The sequence below is a fragment of the Homarus americanus genome, unplaced genomic scaffold (genome assembly GCF_018991925.1).
Source record: "Homarus americanus isolate GMGI-L3 unplaced genomic scaffold, GMGI_Hamer_2.0 scaffold28, whole genome shotgun sequence".
NCBI lineage: Eukaryota > Metazoa > Arthropoda > Malacostraca > Decapoda > Nephropidae > Homarus > Homarus americanus.
The window spans coordinates 581,297-604,925 of NW_024742238.1; the positions used below are offsets into that span (position 1 = coordinate 581,297).

At 40.7% G+C, this 23,629-nt stretch overlaps 1 protein-coding gene across 10 annotated transcripts in view; it reads right to left on the reverse strand.

Moving 5' to 3' along the window:
* Positions 1 to 23,629, reverse strand: part of LOC121876639 (papilin-like) — a 267,725-nt gene that overhangs the window by 126,544 nt on the left and 117,552 nt on the right. For 9 of the 10 annotated variants that reach the window (XM_042381925.1, XM_042381926.1, XM_042381930.1 and 6 more), the window contains one exon: positions 17,392 to 17,598. In XM_042381925.1, coding sequence (XP_042237859.1) covers positions 17,392 to 17,598 — 207 coding nt within the window. The remainder of the gene's footprint in view (positions 1 to 17,391; positions 17,599 to 23,629) is intronic. The other variant, XM_042381924.1, reaches the window with a different exon arrangement.

Sequence of the window (23,629 nt, forward strand, 5' to 3'; positions counted from 1 at the left end):
TATTTCAGCAATTACAACACAAATTCGCGGAGCCTCCTTTGTGTGTATTTACAGCTGAATCGCCAGGCAAGAAGATAACGGTGGCAGTGCGTATGATGGGGGTGCAGGAGGGGGTTTCGAGAATTGCAATTAAATGCCAGGTAGCGACGTGTCCTCCTAATATTACTTTTTAAGTAATTATTAGATATTTTAATTGCCTGTATGTTGGCCTGGCAAGTTATTGCGAGGCATTAACATACCTATGTTAAAAGCTAGGCATCGCATTCTGGGATGTATCACAAAAAAATGGTTTTTAGAAAAAAAATGGCTTTTTTTTATTCTAGGAGATGGACTGAGGTGCATCTGGGTAGACTCTCAGTCTTTTTAGTATTTCGTGTTTCTCTCAAGTACCAAACGAAATTATTCCATTGAAACAACACTTCGATTTGGTGCGAATTCGGTTTAAAGCGATCTCTCTTGGAATGTATCTCGCGTTATATCGACGTTCTACTGTACTGTAAAATAATAGATGTGCCTAAAGGTTGTTTCATTGTAGTTCCTCATGCACCAAGATTAACATTGACATTATTCTGGTGGGTGTATCTTATAAGTAAGAAAATTTTTTAACTGTAGGAAAAATCAATGTATTCGCAGATTACTTCACTCATCCTCTGTTAAATGCCAAGAAACATTAAAATTTTACTAAAAAAATTATGATGGATTTGTTCATCAATGGGAAAAAGACTGATTGCAAACTGAAAATATCATAAGGCGGACATGATGATAAACTGTTTCACTGTCCAGGCTAATACAATATTAACATTACCTTTGCAAGGGCGGATCCAGGGTGTTCGGAACTTCTCTTTTCATCAGAAAATTCAAATACTCTTTCTTTAATGCAGTACGTACAGTACTCCCTCTTTATCGACGGATTTTTTATCGACGGTTTCGATTATCGACGGATTATTTAGACGGACTCATCATACTCATCTGACTGGTCAGGCTTTTAATAAGCCTCAATCATCACACTTGTATATACTGTACACTGTATTGTTTACTGTAAGGACCGATGTTCACTTCAATAAATGAAATCGTAAGTTTGCTAGTATTTTTGTCCACTTATTATATTATTATTTATACACTATTATTTAAGGTTATGTGTAAAGGAAACGCATTAATGCTTAAAGGTACATTTATTCAACATATGCTAATAATAGTTAGAAAAATTACGTAACCATCACGGTATCGACGGTTTCTTTATCGACGGCCGTCTACAGAACGTAACCCCCGTCGATAAAGAGGGAGTACTGTACTGTATTGTACTCAGGCATTTTTGTATAGTAGCAAGTAATTACTATTGACCTCAGAATATCTCTGAACCCTCTCAGCCTAGGAGCCTGAGACACATACGAGCATGAAAACTTACGCTGAGCCTCGGAGCCTGGGACACATACGAGTATTACGCTGAGCCTCGGAGGTTTTTGCCGAAAAATTGTTGATATTTGTTCAAGTTCTGAATGCGACGTCAGCAAATGCTACCTAGGTATGTTAATTCCTAGCCAATTCGCCAGGCCAACATACAGACAATTAAAACATCGAATAATTACTTAATAAGTAATATTAGGAGGACACGTCGCTACCTGGCATTTAATTGCAATTCTCAAACCCCCTCCTTCACCCCCAACAATACGCTTCACGAACTTCATCTCTTGCCTGGCGCTTCAGCTATAATACACACAAAGGGAAGCTCCACGAATTTTTGTTCTAATTGCTGAAATACTCACCTCCGCAAGGATATTATATACGGTATTTGTACTTAATAGCACAGTGATAAAGTAGAGTTACCTTTATTTTGTTATGCCTCTCATTTATTGTATTTGGGACATTTTCTTATACGACTTTTGGTCAGCATAGTGACCAAACACATTTTCTTTGCGAGTCGTTTAGATCGTTGTGACTATCCCTTGCCTTTAAGTCACTCAGTGAATGTCGCTGCGCCCTCCCGGGCTCGTCTTCACTAAAAGAGAATACAATGTATGTGAATATATCTATTTATATATACATATATATGTACAGTACAGTGAACCCTCACTTTACGTGGTTAATTCAACCCACGGCGGCCCGCGTAAAGTGAGAAACGCGTAAAGTGAACAACATAACATATGGGATTAATTGAAATAGAGACCGGGCCGACCCCCAAACTCCACTTTTTCAGACACAATACCTATGTTGTAGTAAAAATAACTTCTTAATTTTATGATGGTATGCACACACAATTAATAATTAAGAGAAATATCAATAATATTAGGTTTTTTAACACTTACATTAGTAGAAAAGATGGCTGGGCACATGGGGATGGGGGGTTGGTTCGGAGGCAGAGGGCAGATTATTGGCCCTCACCTGTATCACTTGTATCAATTGTATCACTATCCACCACATAGGCTTGCAGGGCCTCTTTGTCAAACCCCTCAAAGTCCATTTAAATCCATATCCTCACTATCATTATCACTATCACTGACTTGGGCCGGCTGTGGTGGGTGGCGGGTGAAGAACTCGGTAATGTTTTGATGACTGGGCGACCTTGTGCGCACCCTGCTCGCGCCGCTCTCCGCATAAAAGGGTACACACACCGCGGAAAGTGAGCATTCCGGTTTCGGCAGGGTACCGCGTAAACGTGGAAACGCGTAAAGTGGGACCGCGCAAAGCGAGGGTTGACTGTATATTGTTTACGATCTCTTTGTCCCAATGATTCACGTGCTAATATGAATACCATGACTATCTCTCTCCCTGCTCTTATGTTCGTTCACACAAACCTTTGGGCTTCCGCCCTTGGGTTTCTATTTGTTCTCAGCAAAAAGGCCAGAGTTGAGTTTGTCTCTTCATAACTTTATTTTTGATGTCCTCAGTAGCGGGTTCAGCATTTCGAGGCGAACTTTAGCGAGGCTGCTAGACTTAGCGTTCCTTCCGGAATATTGACCTTCCGGTCTTCCTAGCAATCTACAGTTATGTTGAAATGGACTTTACACCTTCAATGGGTTATATGAGACCAATTCAGGGTGGAATTCTCAACCCAATAAATATTGCTAGAGTAACAGTGAACGTTGCTGCCAATAGAGCGCTATGTTAGCGTCTCAGCACGTAGGAATTTTCTCTTAAGTGTTTACTTGGGGGGATAAAGTCTGTGCCCCTGATTGACAACAAATAAAGATCTTGATGATCCCTCTTAATAAATGTTCTGAATGAAATTATTTTATAAAAACAAATTTAAATAAATAAGTTTCATTGAGCTAAGGGATACTTGATATAAGAGTCGGGAGACATACGAAATAGTGAGTTATTGTTTATTTTTGTCATATGAGTGACTTGTATAACAATAAGAGATCTTAATGCATTAACTTACGAATAATATAACACTTATGAGTCATATTGATTAATTTGGGAGAAAATGCTTTCTCCCTTATTAATTATTCTTATTTTGTGTTATAATGATATAATGTGACTCATGGTATCCTCCTAGTTCAGATGAGTGATGTGCAACTGGATGATGAAGGTCAGGAGTCTGGGCCTATGGATAATGGAGGAGACTATGGAACTGTCCCTGAGGAGATACTATTGAGTGATGAGCTACAAGGACTAGAAAGTTCAGCTCAGGCACTACATTCAAGGAATTGTCTGTTAGTAGAGAATTTGAATTCAGTAGTAGTAGTTTCACCCAAGACCCAAGGGGGCCATACTACATGTAATTATAAAAAATGTAGAGCGACTTGGATTACTAAGATAGATCCTCATGTGGCTTGCATACTTCATGGCAGCTGTGTCTCAAATAACCTATTTTCACCAATGGATTGTGCAGTTTGTTATGATCAAATTTTTCAATTTCATCAAGCTACAGGTGATAAGAAAGAACTATTGCAATTACAAATTAAAAATAGGTGGAATAAGGCCTTGAAGAGTAAATTTTTGAATGTACAACAATGGAAAGATCCCAAGTTGGCAGAAAGTTTAGGTTTATTGGTGTTAGGTAAAAGACTTAATCCCCACTTCGACAAGCCTGCTTCTGCTAAGAAAAATAAGTTATTGGACCCTCCAGACAGTGGGGCAGTAGGAAGTCTACAAAAACCTCTATCTACTCAATCTGATTTCAGTGGATTCCAGGATCAGGATGATGAGCCTGGTTCTAATCATAGTATTCAGTCTCTTGAGCAGAAAGAACCTGTTGAGACTGACTTCATCCTATCCACATCTTGGCAACCACTTCCACCTGGGGCAAAAGTGTTGGTTACTGCGAGTGGAAACAGGCTGCTGTCGACTGACACGCAGCTGCTGGATAATATTGAGGGTAAGGTTGATTCTAACAGGCCATGGATAACATTGGTAAGAGCTAAGTCTTCTTTGTTCACTAATCCATCTGAATCTGTGGATTCCTTATTCAAGATATTTTGTTAAAATGTCTCTAAGCTTCCTGATATCTCAGCAACTACAAAAGAGTGAGGAAGGACAAGCAACTTTGGGTCATCATTCTTTGTTTTTGGAGGGTGATACTACACTTTCTTGGCCTGATATTTGCCCAAAGATGATCTCTGAAATAGAAGAAGTCTGGGCTAATTTATTGAAAGACTTAACATTCATTCCCGCAGACAGGAATGCTCAAAAGTTTAATGACGAAAAGAGGTCCTTACATGAACTTTTCCAATATTTGTCGGCTTCAAAATATGTTGATATAAGTTATGAAAAAAAATTGAAACCTGTTGCCCCTGCACTGCTGCTTGAAGAAATTTAAATTAGGAAATTGGCAGCAGATGTTTGGTCTGCAATTATGATGTGTCAGTTATTAACTAAGTTTGTGCTGGACTATGAAGAAAATTCAGAAGTGGACAAATGTTTTGCTGCTGCTCTACAAGGAATCCCATACACTGTATTCCCTGTACAACTCATTTTTAGATCATTTGTTCAAAGCCCTAAGACTGAAAGTCCAGCTGAGGAAACAAGCAACAAATAATGCTTCAAGTGGTAGCGCTTATTTGTTGATACGTTCTTCTCCTCTTTCTCCTGCTTTGTTTGGTGAGCAATCATTGATTAATTAAAGATCATCTTTGGAGAATACTATTAATATTAATGTCCCCAGGAGTCCTCAGACCTTTCGGAAACCTAGAAGAGGAAGGGTTTACAGGGGAACAGGACCAGCTGCCCGGGTCAGTTATCAACCTAGGGGAAATTTTAGAGGAGGAAATAATGAAAGACGTAATAGAGGTGGCCGTTTGTTCAGAAACGGAAGGAGACCTTATTCCACCACCTCAGCAACTTCCCCCTTCCAATGAAGCCAGACAGCTGGGTCGTCTAGGGGGTTGGGAGAACAGATGGACTTCTTCCATATGGGCTTACAAGACAATCAAAGGGGGTCTCATATGGACTTGGTTGAGGCGCCCTCCCCTAGCAGTCACAAAGAAGGGTAAAAAACCAACCCCATTACTTACAAAATTTGTAAGTCAACTACTAAACAGAGGTGTCATAGAACCGTTGCAGTCAGAGAAATGTTTCATGTCTCGCCTATTCCCAGTCAACAAGAAACGCAGCGACAAATTAAGGTGGATTTTGGATCTTTCAATCCTAAACAAATTTATTCCCGAATGAGGTTTCAAGATGCTCACTTACGACCATCTGAGGCATCTACTTCCGCCCAATGCTTGGATCACAAAAGTGGATCTCGAAGATGCCTATTATCACGTTCCTGTTGCTCCCAGGTACAGAAAATTTCTGCTGTTCAAAGTAGGGGAATTAAGTTATCAATTCACAGTGATGCCATTCGGTCTGACAATTGCACCAAAAGTCTTTACAAAACTGGCAAATATTCCCAGAAAGACCCTTGCAAATGAGGGCATAAGAACCTTTGCTTATCTAGACGATTGGCTGATAATGGAAACTCTTTCGAAGATTGTCAAAGGGCGACCCAACGTACACTAGCACTATTTCAAAACCTTGGTTTAAAGATAAACCAGGTAAAATTAAATTTAATACCGTATCAAAAGTTGGATTGGTTAGGTCTCCACTGGGATACAAATCAGCAGTCAGTCAGTTTACCAGGAACAAAAGTAACAGATTTGATACAAAGTAGAAGCCTTTTGTGTAAAGCACAAGGTTTCTTGGCACGATTGGGAAAAACTTCTGGGTCTGTTGAATTTTGCCACAATAGTGGTTCCATTGGGAAAGTTAAAGAAAAAGCAACTACAGGCATCCCCCACGTTACAGAAGGGTTCCGTTCCTGGAAAATTGACCGTATCGCGAAATTCCGTAACGCGAAACCTATTTTCCCATTGACTTCCATTATAAAACTGGAGATGCGTTCCTAAGGAATTTTTTCGGCCCCAAAAAAGAAATTCAAGCACTTTTATTAATGAAAATAGACATATATAAACACATACAAAGCAGTACATTAAATAATTTATGATATACCTTCTTAAAACACCGATTTACCGGTTAATATTGCATATATTGCATTACACAGCTATGTGTATGTTTATTGAGTGCCCCGTCAGAGGAGTTCGTTTTCTCTCACTTCAGCATTCCTGAGTCGTCCGTTTCCTCTTAATCTTAAGAGTGCACCAGAGACTGTATTTTTTAGCAGTGACACAGAATTTGATATTGCAACTGGGGTTGCAATTGTTGAGGCAACTTAGGTATGTCTGATTACATTTGGAATATTCAAGATCCATTGTGAGAGATGTTTAAAGCTTCAACTGTCTTTATGGTTGGTAAAACTTGTCAAGTCTGTCAGTCTGAATGGCATGTGTGAGGCCTTGTGTTTGTACAACCGCTAAATATATAAATATATAATGTTATGGTAATTATCAGAAACACACATAGGCATGACGAGGTTTATTACAAAGTGATGAAAAGGATACTGTACAGTGGGTAGTCGACAAAACATGTAGCCATGTCTCTTTATTTGAGTGCCCCGTCATAGGACTCCGTTTTCTCTCATTTCAAGGCCGCCTGAGTCGTCCGTTTTCTCTTAATCTTAAGAGAGCACCAGAGACTATTATTTTTTAGTAGTGACACAGAATTTGATATTGCAACTGGGGTTGCAATTGTTGAGGCAACTTAGGTATGTCTGATTACAGTTGGAATATTCAAGATCCATTGTGAGTGATGTTTAAAGCTTCAACTATCTTTATGGTTGGTAAAACTTGTCAGTCTGAATGGCATGTGTGAGGCCTTGTGTTTGTTAAAATTTACCCCAATTTCCGTAAGGGCGGATTTACGGGCCGTAACGCGAAATTATTGGTCATAATTTACAAATTCTGTAACCCGGGCTTCCGTAACGCGGGGGATACCTGTATCTCATCTGGGCTCGAAGTTGCTTCGCAGAAACAGAAACGTTGCTTCTTCTCTCCCTATTCAGATAAAGAATCATCTGTTATGGTGGACAAACTGGGACAATCTAATCGGTCCCTCTCCCTGGGTTCCACCTCAAACAGGTTTGGTTTTTTGTACTGATGTGTCCAAAATAGGATCGGGATACCATTCCTCAATAGGGGAATTCAATCAAGGGAAGTGTAGCAATTTCCTTTGGGACAAACACCTAAATATAAAAGAATTAGCAGTGGTCCTGTTCTTTTTGTCGGCAAACCTAAATTTACAAAATATGACGATCCTGTTTGCCATGGACAACAAAACGGCAGTGTTTTGTCTCAATCATGAAGGGTCAACAAGGTCTTGGCCCCTTCTACAACTATCAAAAAAAAATTTCAGTATTTGTGCAACACAAACACTTTACCTCAAAGCAACTTATATACGGGGAGTGCAAAACAATTGGGCAGATGCGCTGTCCTGTCTCCGGCCAGTACCGACAGAAACAGAATGGTCCCTAAAGGTATCGGAGTTCAAGAGTCTAGTGAAGAAGTTTGGAACTCCACAGATAGATCTGTTTGCCTCCCTAACAAATCACAAGATGCCAATTTATGCATCTCTGGAAAGGTCAAATCTTTTCGGAAATGCCCTCCTCTTAGATTGGAACCTTTGGAATTCAATTTATCTATTCCCACCTGTGAAAATATTGCCCAAAGTGGTTCACAAACTCAGATCCTTTCGAGGCAATGTCCTCTTAATTGCACCATATTGGATCCTACAACCTTGGTGCCTGGATCTACTGGACTGGAGGCCGAATCCTCTACAATTGCAACAAGGATGTCTAGACCAGGTACTACATTCTCAGTTTGAGATATCCTTGGCACTTCACGCTTGGAGTTTCTCAAAAAAGTTTAAATAGGTTGTTGGGTAATTCCAATATAGCTAACCAAGTATTAGCAGGTCATAGACCTCAAACTTCTATTCAATAGGAGAAAGCTTGGAATCTTTTTCAACAATTTATTAAGTTAACATCTCCAGAATCATTATCGGAAACAGTTGTGTTAGAATTTTTAGAATTTCTGTTCAGAGTTAAAGGCCTTCAAGGATCGACACTTGCATCTTATAAATCAGCGTTGGTTTACCCTCTGGCTTGGGGCTTTAATATTACTTTGAGCCCAAGGATTTATCAAATGCTAAGATCGTCCTTTTTCATTCAGAGACCTCCTCGACCCAAGAGAATCCCGCCTTGGTCTCTGGAAAAAGTTACTAATCTTCTTATGGGGCCTAATTACAATATAAATCTGAACAGGGATAAATTACTCCAGAAGGCAGCTTTCCTTCTAGCAACAGCAACGGGTATGAGAATCAGTGAACTGATTTCAATTTCCAATAATCCATCATTATTTGTATTTTCTGACGAGGATGTTATCCTTTTTCCTACGGAGATCCTAAGAAAAAATGAAAGGGAAGATTTCCAAGCTCAACCTATTAGGATAAAATGTCTAATGGATGAAACAAGGGTTCCTCATATTGTGTCCAGTTAAAAATCTTCAGGAATGGTTAACCAGATTCCCTAATCGAGGCCCTTATGTTTTCTCATCAAGGGATGGTAAGAAATTATCTCCTAATCAATTGACAAAATCCTTATCTCAATTAGTGAATCAAGCAGACCCTGGTAAGAAATTTTTGGCACATAGCAAGGAAATATGCAGGGTCTGTGGCCTTTCTGCGGCATATGAGTCTCAGTCGGATCAAGGAAATGGGCTTTAGGAGATCTTCAAAAACTTTCAAAGACGGCTATCTTCATCTGTCTCTGAGAGATGCTTCAAATGTGGTGGTGCTGGGTTCCCCTCCCCCATCTAATAAATCTCCACTACCAGGACCTTCTTCCTCATCAGAATAAAGTGAGTATCCTTTTTGAGTAAATTAACATTTTACCTTCCGGTAAATGTTCCTAATTTTGGAAATGTTCAAAACGGTTTATAATATAATCGGGACCTCAGTCAGCGGAGCCTTGTATGCAAAGTCACCTCCCTCTCCACCTCCTGCTTGGGTATTCTTGCTGATGTCGCATTCAGAGCTTGAACAAAAAGCCGTTTTTTTCTAAAAACCAGTTTTTGTGATATAGCTCGAATGCGACGTCCATAACCCACCCATCTCCACCCCTCGAGAGTTGACTTTTAATTACTGCTCTCTCTGAGGCAAGAGATGAGGTTCGTGATGTATATAGTGGGGGATGAAGGAGGGGGTTTGAGAATTGCAATTAAATGCCAGGTAGCAACGTGCCCTCCTAATATTACTTTTTAAGTAATTATTAGATGTTTTAATTGCCTGTATGTTGGCCTGGCGAATTGGCTAGGAATTAACATACCTAGGTAGCATTTGCTGACATCGCATGCGAGCTATATCACAAAAACTGGTTTTTAGAAAAAACGTTTTTGGTGTTTTTCGGGCTCATTTCACTGCCATGGAATTGTTTTATTAATTATAATGGGTCTCTTCTAGCATCAAATTGTCTGAAAAATTGTATGAAGTCATAAAAAATTTTAAATTCTTGAAATTTAAGCCACTTTTTTCTAACATAATTTGAAAAAGTAGGAAAATATTTAGTAATATCTCGATTTCCATTCACATTTTGCTTGTACTATGGTGTTCATTGATATGTGCTATATACCAAGATAAAGAACAAAGCCTGTAGAATATTGTGGTATATGTAATAAAAAATAATATAACACAAAAACTCATGGAACAATTAAAGGAGTGGCACACCCTCCTCTCGCTCTAATGGCCAGAGTGGCACTGGCTTCATGCTGCACTGCCATGCACACGATGACCAAGACTGTCTTGGGGAAGGTGATAAGGCCCACACAAAGAAAACGACATCTGTCAAATGGCGTCCAAAGTTCAGTCAGTTTCACTGAATAGTTTTGAGTTATTTGAAAATACAGCCCATTGGACGCCACGTTGGTGTCGCGAGGCTGAGCATAAGTTTATTCGAGGTGATATGGCTCTACTAGGTCTGGCAAACTGCGTGAAAGTGGTCGATGACATACTCGTGTACGATGAGGATTACATGGATCACCTCTGCCGTATCTACGAGGTACTCAACAGGTGCCGGAAGCACGGCATCACTCTAAATGCCGACAAGTTTGTTCTGGCTAGCTCTTCAGCGGACTTTTGTGGGTACACCCTCTCAGGGAATGGTATTGCAGCTGACACGGAGAAGGTCCTCGCCATCACGGATTTTCCCACCCCTGCCAACTTCACCGACTTGAGGTCCTTCATCGGTCTCGTCAACCAGTTAGCAGAGTTTTTCGCCGGACATCTCCGCAGCTGCCCAACCACTTCACCCCCTAATGAGCCCCAAGAGGACATTCCTGTGGACCCCCGACCACGACAAGGCCTTACAGCAAGTGAAACAGGCCCTGTCTAGTCCACCTGTCCTCGCCACGTTTGACCCAGCCTTGCCGATGGTTCTGCAGACAGATGCCTCACGCTTGCACAGCGTGGGATACGCCCTATTGCAGGATCATGGTGGAGGGCAGTTCCGGTTCGTCCAGTGTGGCTCGCGTTTCCTCTCTGACACCGAGACGCGCTACGCCACTATTGAGTTGGGGCTGTTGGCTGTGGTTTGGGCAATGTCCAAGTGCAGGTTTTACCTCATAGGCCTGCAACACTTTCACCTAGTGACCGACCATCGTCCGCTTGTCCCGATCCTCAACCACTACACGCTCGACGCAGTTGAGAACCCTCACCTCCAGCGTCTGAAGGAGAAGCTCTCGGTGTACATCTACATAGCAGTGTGGCGTGCTGGTAAGGAGCTCTGCATCCCTGATGCCTTATCCCGCTCTCCTGTCAGCCGCCCTACTCCAGAAGAGCATGTGCTCGACGCCGACCTCGCTCTTTCCATCAGGACTGTGGTCACCCTACACGCCGTCCAATCCCTTCGTTCGGACTTGTCACCAGATGACGACAAGGCAATGGAGGACCTTCGAACAGCGGCCCGAGATGACCCTTCCTACGTGCGACTCGTCGAGTGTGTGAGGAATGGATTCCCTAGCAACCGCTACGAACTTCACAACACCCTGCTCTCGTATTGGAAACTCCGAGATGATCTCTACTGCGACGGGGACCTTGTTCTGTACGGAGCACGTGTAGTTGTCCCTGCTGCCTCACGTCCCCACGTCTTGGCTCGCATTCACGACAGTCACCGTGGAGCTGAGGCCACCAAACGAAGTGCACGACAGACTGTGTTCTGGCCCGGCATCGACTCCGACATCCCCAACGTTGTCCGTGCGTGTGAGCCCTGCCAAGTATTACAACCCAGCCAGCAGCAGGAACCCTTCATGAGTGACGACAACCCCACCCGCCCCTTTGAGTCTGTGTCGGCCAACTTTTTCTGTGTGTCAGGAAAGTCCTTTCTTGTTATCGTCGACCATCTCTCTGGTTGGCCGGTTGTCATCAAATGAGGTAATGACACGACGTCTGCCGCCACCATCAGCAAGTTCCGCCACTACTTCCGTGACGTGGGCATTCCTGTGCGCCTGCGAACCGACGGAGGGCCCCAGTTCACAAGCCGGGACTTTGCTGTGTTCCTTGACCGATGGGGAGTCCGGCATGTGTTGTCATCGCCCCATTACCCGCAGTCCAACGACCATGCTGAGGCTACTGTCAAATCCCTGAAGCACCTCATCCTCAAAGTGGCCTCTTCTGGAAATATTGACTGCGTGGCCTTCGACCGGGGTCTTCTTGAACTCCGCAACACACCTAACTACACCGGACGCTCTCCTGCCCATGTCTTGTATGGACGCCCCCTCCGTTCTTGTGTCCCTGCTCACCCTCAATCCTTCTCCAAGGAGTGGCAGGCCAAGACAGAGGATTGTGATCGCCGAGCCGCCGAACGTGTTCAAGATGTCGTCGCCCGCTACAACGACCACGCCCGTCCTCTTCCCAAGTTGAGTGTTGACACCCAAGTCCGTGTTCAGGACCCGACCTCTCTACGTTGGGACAAAGTGGGCGTAGTCATGGGTCTCGGTAGGTCACGGGACTACCAGGTGCGGTTACCCAGTAGTCTTGTGTGGTGGAGGAACCACCGTTTTCTCCGCCCCGTAACAACGCCTTCTGCTGACCCCTCCACCAGTGTTGAGTCCCATACCCTCCCCAGTGATCAAGTCCCTCCACGCTCAGAACGAATACAAAAGAAAAGGTCCGCTCAAGACTTTGCTATGAGCGTATAGGGGGGAGGGAGGTGTATGTATATTATGTATGCTGTATGTATATTATGTACGTGCCCCATTTATATACATTATTTATTCAGCCTAGCTAGCAGCATGTGGCAATGTATTTACCATGTCCCACACGCTTAATTAATGTGCCTGGGGACATATGGAAGCTGCTAATGTATCACTTGCCACATGTCGCCTGAGAGGCCAGTTGACCCCCAGACAGAGTAGGGAGAGCCGTTTCACTTGTGTATCTCTGTTTGTCCAGTAAATAGAACCTACGAAAACTCTACAGGTGTTTGTGTTCGCTCCTGTAGATAGAACTTGGTACCCAGAACATATACATTCACAAATTGTGCTAAAGACTTATGTCGTACTTCCTTTAATTTGAGGTATGATCCAAAAGTTCTGGGACTGGCTTCATAAAATCTTTACTTTAGAAGATATTACAGTTTGTTCTTCATTTACGCGGTCAATTGAACCCGTGGAGTACCGCGTAAAACAAGAAACGCGTAAATGAAATTACAGAACATATGGGATTAATTGAAATAGAGACTGGGCGGACCCCCAAACTCCACTTTTTCCAACGCAATACGTACCTTGTAGTCAAAATAACATCTTAATTTTATGATGGTATGCACACACACACAATAAATAATTAGGAGAAATATCAATAATATTAGGTTTTTTAACACTTACCTTAGTAGAAAAGACGGCTGGGCACACGGGGATGGGAGGTTGGTTCCGAGGCAGAGGGCAGATTATTGGCCCTCACCTGTATCACTTGTATCAATTGTATCACTATCCACCACATAGGCTTGCAGGGCCTCTTTGTCAAACTCCTCAAAGTCCATATCCTCACTGTCACTGACTTGGGCCGGCTGTGGTGGGTGGCGGGTGAAGAACTCAGCAATGTTTTGATGACTGGGCGACCTTGTGCGCACCCTGCCCACGCCGCTTCCCGCGTAAATGACCAAATTTACAGCGTAATTAAAGCATTTCAATTCTGGCAAGGCACCGCGTAAATGACCAAACGCGTAAACAAAAACGGAGTAAATCCAGACTCAACTGTACAGTGAAACTTTAGTTGCCCTCAAAATATTCCCAAGAGGCCTCAATGCGGCGCTGAATCTGCTCCTCCCACTCCCACTGGAAGCAAATTTGGAATTCCTTGTTGGTGAGGCTAGAGAGCACCTGAGATGTGACCTGGATCTCCTTTCTGTCCATGAACTTCTTCCCTTTGAGGTTCAACTTGAACTTCGGAAACAGCCAGAAGTCACACAGGGCCCAATGTGGAGAGTATGGAGGGTGGGGGACCACTGGGATGCCATGCTTCACCAGAAAATCATTCACAGAGAGGGCAGTGTGCACAGGTGCACTGTCCTGGTGAAGCAACCCATTGCCGATCGTCAGTCAGAATCCAGTTAACATTTCCAAATGAGAGGTCCAATCGCTTGGCAATCTTGCGGATGGTCACCCTAGATCTTCATAGACAAGCTGGTAATTTTTCTGTACATTTTCAACATTCCTCTCAGTGGAAGGCCACCCAGAGTGATGCTCATTTTCAAAGGAAGTGCATCCTACTACTTTGAAGAGCTTGTGCCACATGAAAACTTGAACCTGAGTAGGCTTCCTTGACCATTTCATAAATTTATGCACCATTTTTTTATAATCTGAAGCAAATCTGATGGCGCAGCATTGCTCGATATTTCCCCTCCATGTTGAGGGTAGAGTGGCGACTGACTCGACTTAGCAGATGGGCAAATACACACACTCACACAAAGCTGCAGCATGGCCGGTTGGTGCCACAAAATCCTGCCAAATCGACGCAGTAAACCACTTATAACCAAGGTATATAACTGTTGATGATTCAAATTCGATATATGCCAAGAAAAAGGTTTTATGAAGCCAGTCCAGGAACTTTTGGATTATACTTCGTATTTTACTAGCATAAGCTCTTTCCTGATTGAACTCCAGAAAATATTAACAAGGATGCCGCCTATTTTGACACAAAGCCCTATTTTTGGCTGCTATGGCCACTCTGCATTCTTTAGACCACCATGAGACTGGCCACTTTTTAAAAAACCCAGAGGTCTTCAGGATGGTTTGTTCACCAACACTAATGAATGTCGAGGTAAATTATTCCACCACTTCCTCTGTCGTCTGGAATTTTTCCTCATCTCTTTCTACCTCAGCTAGGAGTTTGAAATGGCCCCAGTCAGCCCTGTACAGACACCAGCGAGGAAGATGGTTACGGCAGATCACATCCATGCTTGCTGCTGCAGAACAAAAGGAGGTCTATGACAGAGTGGGTTCTTGTCTGCACATGGAAATGGGTTGGGGCACTGGTGTTCAGGGAGATCCAGATCCTATACCACAGACTGCAACATGGCACCTCGTGGATTGGTCACGTTGTCTCCCACAATCTACTCCTTCCATTCAGATCCCCCCAAATTACGAATGGAGGAGGAAGCTCCCCAATTAGGTCAATTGAGTCTGTCTTGGACACTGGTGCACAAGGAGGAAGGTATGGTGAGCAGACAGTGTACACCCTTCTTAAATGGAGGCAAGCAGCCAATGCCTCTAGGGGAGAACACAACCATAAAGTGGTGAATGGAACATTCAAGAAGGTGGAGACAAAGATGATGCTGCCTTCATGATGACCACCATCTCCTATTGGGTCAGAATATATGGCTTGATAGCAAGTAGGAAGAGGATAGTGGCCTTCACCAACCATCGTCTCCTGCAAACACACACAAACTGGCGAGAGATGAGAGAGCAAAAGGGCAAGAGGCTGTCAATTAGCATTTAACCCTTGGCTGTTCCAGTGCATCAGAGTGAAAACTATTTATGTTGACTTCTGCCATGACGCTAGGGGTTTTCCAGAGAGTCTTTGACTTTGATAGGGAAAACTGACTTTGAGGTAGGGGAATGACTACGTTTACCTGAAATCTTCAGCAGCCTAGTGGACAATGATGATGATGCCAAATGACTGGCCCAGAGGCCAGCCATAATGACCAGCCAATTGACTTGATCGGGCCGCAAGCCAAGCCTTCCGTCTAACTTTACGGATTGCCACATAAGAGCTATTCTACAGCCCTGACTGACTGGGCCTGAGGAAAGGTGCCACTAGCAAGCTCTCAAGGCTAGCAGCACAAGAGAACCATTTAGTCTTGTCCCTCCTTGATGACCATTCCAATATGAGAAACCCTTTCCTCCTTGAGGAAGAAGAGGGAGGACCAGCCCCCCCCCCCCTTTGGAATGTCTCATCAGATGACAATTGATGCCTGAGCTTGGCTGGCTGACTCAGGTAAGACCATCATGATGTCAACATTACAGAGGAACCATGTATACCTGGTGTGAGGTCATGATAAAGCAGCGACCACTTGTCATCAAAACTGCCCAAGTATTATCTCATAGTTAGTAAAATTAAAAATTTTCAGACATACAGTAAACCCTCGATAACTCAGCACATATGGGGCTCTGGCCTTGCCGAGTTATCCCAAATTCCGACTTATCGAGGCACTTCCCCTCTCCTACAAAAATACAACAATAAAAAATTATCGACCCATATAATTATGTGTACATGTAATTACTAAATATAAAAAAGTAACACTTATCAGAACTGCAGGCAAAGAATGAAGCATCATATTAGGTGACACAGAGGCATGGTAGGTGACGCAGGTGGCCAGATATGCCGAGATTTTCCCAGATAATTTTATATATCTCGGCATTTCCTGAGTTATACTAATACATTCCGAGACCATATCCATGCCGAGTTACATGAAATTCCGAGTTATCAAATGCTGAGTTATCGAGGGTTTACGTCACTTAACTAATCGTGTTTTTTTGTTTTTTATAACTTGTACTGTATGCTATTTAGGTAACTGTAAAATTTGTGTAGTACAATATGACACATAATTATAATCACTATATAATATTTGCTAATATTATAATTCATAAATGAAAATTAGAGCAAAACAAATACTGTATAGCAGAAAACTGTGAGCTCACTACCATTGAGGAAGATATTTTTTTTTTATCTACGCCTGCTGCACTGGAAATTATTGACATTAATAAGTGTGCTTCAAAAACCTGCTACAATGAGTTGATTCATACCAGAATGTCACTTGTAAAACCAAGTTGTAGTGGAAATGTGAGAAAAGATCCAGCGGTTGCTGTAGGCAGGCCCGGATTATCCATTAGGCACAGTAGGCACAGTGCCTAGGGCCTACGAGATATTGGGGGCCTACAAAAAATAATACGAGAACTTTTCTTCCTCTTTTTCTACAGGTTATTATTAAATTGATACTGAGGTACTTTTTTTCCATTTATTTATTACTTAATCCTATTAGTGTCCACCAGCTAGCTGTGCTTCTTGTAAACAAAACTATTTCTGTACTGTACAAGAACAGCTGATCTAACCCATTTTCTTTTACTCAATTCATGGCAAACATCACTGAATCTTATTCTTTCGACATCACATTTTATAATTAGGTACTAGCTTGTGTTATTAGTGAATATGCTGTCAAATGGGGCCCCATATCTTGGAGGTGCCTAAGGCCTACGAAAGTCTTAACCCGGCACTGGCTGTAGGGGCAGTATGACGACAAACTTTGTTTCAATTCTTGTACAAATATACCTATAATGCCATGATATATCATGTTGTCAGTCTATGGAAGTCATGTATTGTCAATTAACAAATGCTTTAAAATGTATTTCGCTTCATTACTTTACTTGTTAACGATATTTAAATAAATTGTGATTTTTTTGTGTGACCTTTTTCCTGGCAAAAACTGTGACTTTTTATGACAAATGCATTAAATATTAAACATATGCATACCTTGCAAATGTGGTCCCTTGGCATCTGTAATGTGATCTGGACAACAACCAAATGCTGACGACAAGCAACATCCTTCCATATTTTCTCCATGTGCAGAAGTAAAATTATCTGGGCAGCAACCAAATGACGAGTAAACACAGTCAGGAGGAAGTTCTGTTGTTGTTGTTGGTGAAGTTGTTACTGTTACAGTTGCTGGTGTAGCTGCTTCTGAAATTTAATAATGGTACTTCTTAAAAATAGCACGTCTCTTTGAACTGATTTTACAGGAAATATCCTTGTTGCATGGTAAAATGCAGAGGTACAATGAATGGATGGCATGATATAATCAATAATTCTGAAGTATCTTAATACAGTATTGGGTACTAGATTTTAACAATAAACCATTTCCAATGTGAAATATTGTGTTATTAGCCAATTACAATATTTCCTGTCATCATAAACCAACAATCACTTGAAATTTTCTCATGCATACATATAAAAATTGTGCTTGTTGCAAATGTTAGTGAATGAGTTTGGAAAAACAGGTAATTGGACAAAGTTAATGAATGAGAAAAAAAAAGCTTTGAAAACAGGAGAAAAATAAATAAATTCCCTTCCAGGGAAAAGACAATTAGTTGATATGAGAGAAAGGGAAAACTAAATGTCAGTTTGAATAAAGATAGAATGAAAATATTGCAGTGTTTCAGATTATCTTTGAGCAAATGCATCTGTATATGGAACACTGAGTAATGAACTGGATCACAGAGTAGTACTGTAGATGCAATGAAGTAATTGAGGTTTCAGAATATACAGTATATGAGTGAATGCATTAGTAAATGGAAATCTAAGTAATGCAGTTAATTAAAGAGCGTTATATATACATAGGTACATACATTTCTACTTTGTTTTGATATTATTGTATCTGTTTTGTTTAATTTTGTTGATGTCCATTTATCTGCTTATGTTAATATTTGTTTCATTTGTTTTTGTTGTAGGATGCTTGAATTCTTGTAGAATAAAGCCTAGGTTGAATTTTTGTTTCTCTTATGGGCCTACTACAATAAACAATTGCCTACTACACAGAGTACATAGTAGATACTATAATAAGAAAGTAACAGGGGCTTTGAGAAACATAGAGTATGAAATATGTGTTAAAGGAGGCAAAGTTGTAAGTGCATGGAGGAATAAATGAACCAGTTACTATCGAGGTGTGAAGCATGAACTGAAAAAGCAAGAGTGACTGCAACAATGTGCTTGAGAGCAATATATTGGGTGCATAGGATGCAGAGAATTAGAAATTAAGATTTGTATAACTCAGAGGCAGAAGATAGGTGGGAGAGGACAGGACCAGATTGGAAAGGTCATGGCCGATTTAACTTCCAGAGGTTAATTGATAGTGCAAAAGCTAGTGTTAGTTGTGAGGAGCTCTGTGCCCCCTTGAAAGCTGAGCTAGTGAAGGTCAAGGGCAAAAACTTGAGGTTAAACGAAGTGATTGTGAGGATGAAGGAGGAAGATACAAGATGGGAGAGGCTGTGTCTGACAACAACACAGGCCAATGGAGGGTAGTGAAGAGACGAATAACGAAACTGGTGGTGACAAAAGACAACAAGGAAGCGACAACAGCCAAGTGAAACATAGTCAAAGACAAGGCTGACAACTTCTACAGCAGAAGCGATCTTTATGCTAGGGATGGAGTACATTTACCTATGGATGGGGTGGCAACTCTGGCTGGTTCTCTCGAGAGGGTAGTTCAAAAGATGTCAAAGAATTTAAACTGCTATGGGAACATGTAAGCATGGGGCATGGATAAACAAAGTGAAAGGTTGCAGAGAAATTGTGCTTGGAACGATGACAAAGCTAAATTAGGCAGTGCGTTAAAACCTAAATGTGAGAGAGTGAAAGAACTCAGATCACGACTAACTTAAATGTTTACTACGCAAACAGTAGAAATATGAGAAATAAAATGGATGAAATAAGGGCATTGGTATGTACTGAAAAAATCGAAATGATAGCATTCATCGAAACATAAATAAACTTAGACCCACGTGAGTTACCTCTCGAATACCAAATTAAAGGCTACAATGTTTTTCATATCATAGGCAAATTAGGAAAGGAGGTGGGGAAGTAATCTATGTCAGGGATAATTTGAAGTGTGAAATCAATAAGGAAATAAAAACTGAACCGAATACAGAAAAATTTTAATATAATTAACTGATGGTAGGGAAAAATTAATCAAAGTAGTAACATATAGACTTCCTAATTTCGATAGGGCTAATGAGCAACTTAGTTGGGATGAAATATATAGGGCAACCTGACATAGCAAAGTCTGTATAGTAGTTGACTTTAACTTTAGTCAAATAGAATGGACTGACCTTACGGGTAACTCTGAATCAAAGGATTTTCTTGAAACAGTTCAGAATTGTTTCCTAAGCTGAAAACCTCATTAGTAATCATCGATGTAGGAAACGAACTAGCTAACAGTGACTACAAAGAAGTGAGATTCAAAGTAGAACTTGATTATCAGTAGCAAGGAAAATTTCATAGAAGTCCCAGATTTCAGAAGAGCAAACTTTGATAGGTTGAAAAGGCAGCTGAGAGAAGGAGTATTACATATGGGGGCGAATTACATGAATTCACAGTACAGTGGAGTCTGCATTTACGCAGCTTTTGTTTCAGCGTTTGGTCATTTACGGGGTGCCTTGCCAGAATGAAATGCTTTAATTACGCGGTAAATTTGGTCATTTACGCGGGTGAAGTATAATTTATTTACTGTATTTACTGAAGATATTTGTTTTAGCTCATAAAATTCATACAAATTACCCAGGCAGAATATAATTTACATTGCTGGAATTCTTATAAGATTGTCATTATTTTAAATATAAACATCATGGAATTTGCATTAGACATACAAATTTTAGATCTAATGTAAGAATTTTGATTAGAAAGAGCAAAAATTTTATCTTTTGTGCAAAATATATGACGTGTATATTCAAAATATTCCTGGTCTTGCAAGGAATCCAGCAATGTCAATTATATTATCCTAACTTTAGTCTGAGGTATTATTTATTACTAAAAATGTAAGCCTACTGTTTTCACCCAAACTTTTCACTGGTCGGGAGGGAAGGTGAGGGGTAGGGAGGGAGGGAGGGAGGGACCCAGCGAGCGTGGGAAGAGGGGGGGAGTGGAGGTGGGGTATTTTGATTGACAGATAGTGTCTGGGTGAAGTATAATTTGTTTATTTACTGAAGATATTTGTTTTAGCTCATAAAATTCATACAAATTACCCGGCCAGAATATAATTTACATTGCTGGAATTCTTATAAGATTGTGATTATTTTAAATATAAACATCATGGAATTTACATTAGACATACAAATTTTAGATCTAATGTAAGAATTTTGATTAGAAAGAGCAAAAATTTTATCTTTTGTGCAAAATATATGACATTTATATTCAAAATATTCCTGGTCTTGCAAGGAATCCAGCAATGTCAATTATATTATTCTAACTTTAGTCTGAAGTATTATTTATTACTAAAAATGTAAGCCTACTGTTTTCACCCAAACATTTCCCAGCGAGCGTGGGAAGAGGAGGAGGGGGGGGGTCCATTAACCAGGAGACTGTATTTCTCTTAAATATTAATTGTGTGTGCATACCATCACAAAATTAAGATGTTCTTTTTACTACAACATACATATTGTGTCGGAAAAAGTGGAGTTTGGGGGTCGGCCCAGTCTCTATTTCAATTAATCCCATACGTTCTGTTATTTCATTTAAACGTCTCTCGTTTTACGCAGGCCTCCACGGGTTCAATTGACAGTATAAATGCAGACTCCACTGTATGTGGTACATAACGTGAGCTCACACAATGTACCCACAGAGGGTGACCTCACTTTACCTGGTAACCTGACAACAATAACCTCACAAAATATGACCGCTGAGGGTGACCTGACCACGAGATAGATGAGGTTGACGAGTTCCATAACAATTTAAATAATGAGTTACTGAATGCACAAAAACAGATTATGCCATACAGAAAACTCACATCAAATAACAGTGACCCTAAATGGATAAATAATTATTTAAAGAATATTATTGGACAGAGGAGTGCATACAGTATGTAGAATAAATTGTGGTGACATTTAACTGAGATTATTTTAAATTATTGGCCAGTAGGCAGAGTTGTAAACTAACTAAATAAATTCACTTGAGTACTGTACTCAAGTAACATTTTTGGGTATGTATTTACTTTTTAAAAAAGAACTAAAATTTTCTAGTACTTTTACTTCAACTTAAGTATGTTTTATTTTACTCCAATATGACAGAAAAACAAAAATCACACTCGTTACATGACCCAAACAAAGAGTTTTAACGTCAGTGGCAAACTAATATTATTTAATTAATTAATTATTAATCAAAGTAGAAGAGTTGTGTAGGTGGAGGGTACGGTGTGGGTGGGTGAGGTACCTCATGTCAGGTCAGGTGGCAGTGGCCATGACAGCGGACTTTCCCTTTGATCTTCTTGTGTCCATCACTCACCTAGCCTACCTTCTTATCTTCCCATCAGATCCCCTGTCTTCACCCCCACCTTTCCTTCAGGGGCTCGGTCTGTGCATATACCTTTACCTACAATTAATTTCAAAGAGGCTGTGATTCTAAAATGCTTTATATAATTCCAACTTAGATATAAATACTGTATCGATACATATGTGTGAGACTGAGTGTATTTAAAATTCTGTTTAAATAACTAAGTACCACTGCCCCCCAACACCCGCCAGATGTTACGTGGTGAGAATGTTTTAGCCACTAATCAATTAGAATCGAAAAGTGAAGTCACCACAGCCACACCCCAATTAGAAAGACAGTTCACAGAGAGTCTTACTCAGACTCAGTCACTATGGAGGCAACAATCATCCACTAACTCCTCAACTGAAGGAGTTTGATAGCTACTTAGCATGTCCAGGGGATGGAATGGAGCTATTGGTGTCTTTCCCAACATTATGTGACTTATCTCTGAAGCTTAACATCCCACTACAGGTTGTGCCTCTCTAGTCCAGCATTCTGTGGTCCGGAAACTCCCGTGGTCTGGAACGATTTTAGTTTGTCCAATAGGTAGATTGGCAGGTTCTTTTTTTTTTTACTTATCTGAATTATTATTATTATTACAGGAGTATTAAATTTTTGCCCTTCAGGCCCCAATGTGGGTCAGTGACCTATGCCCGGGTGGGCTAATCCCCATAAAAAAACAAAACAACATAGCCGCGGGAAATTAAGGGTTGTTTACATCCGGCAGCTCTCCTTCTCTCTCTGCTTGTCTATACAGAGTACAACATTTAACCCTTCAATATATATGAGCAGTAAATAAGTGTTGCTTTCATATTCTTATGTAGAGTAATGACAACATGTTTTCACATGTGAGCACTTACATACGCGCAGTCTCACTTTTTTTTTTACCATTAATGGTTAGCTACTTATATTGTTCCATTTATTAACAATAAATAACATTACAGGTACTTCAAACAACCACATTAATTCTTTCACATTAATTTTACTACAGCTGCAATCAGGGTCTTATTTTCTTCAGTTTTATATGTAGAACCAATAAGTCACTGGTTTTGTAAGCTTTAACATAAACAATGCCGGCAGCCGTCTCGTCTTCTCGTGTGTTTTAATATTCCACGTATTATTAATAAATTGTATTGCTAATTTTGCACACACAAACATTAATTCAATAAAAACAAATTCAGAAACATAAATTAAAATACATATGAACAGTAAATAAGTGTTGCTTTCATATTCTTATGTAAAGTAATGACGATATGTTTTCACGTGTGCGCACTTACATACGCGATCTCTCTTTTTTCTTTACCGTTATCGTTAGCTACTTCTATTGTTCCATTTATTAACATTAAATAACATTACTTAAAGCAACCATATTAATTTTACTACAGCTACAACCAAAGTCTTATTTTCTTCAGTTTTATATGTAGAACCAGTCAGTCACTGGTTTTGTAATCAACGAAAACAACGTTGTGTCATTTCCTCGTGTGTTTTAATATTCTACGTATTATTAATGAATTGTATTGCTCATTTTGCACACATAAACATTAATTCTATAAAAAAGACATAAGAGAAATGACGCTGTTTACACAATTATGCACGTCGTCTGCATGTTGGCGGGCCGTTCAAACCCGCCGAAATTCAAGTTTCCGCCGTCAAAATTTGTATTTATTTTTTTGTGTGTTCCAATAAAATACGT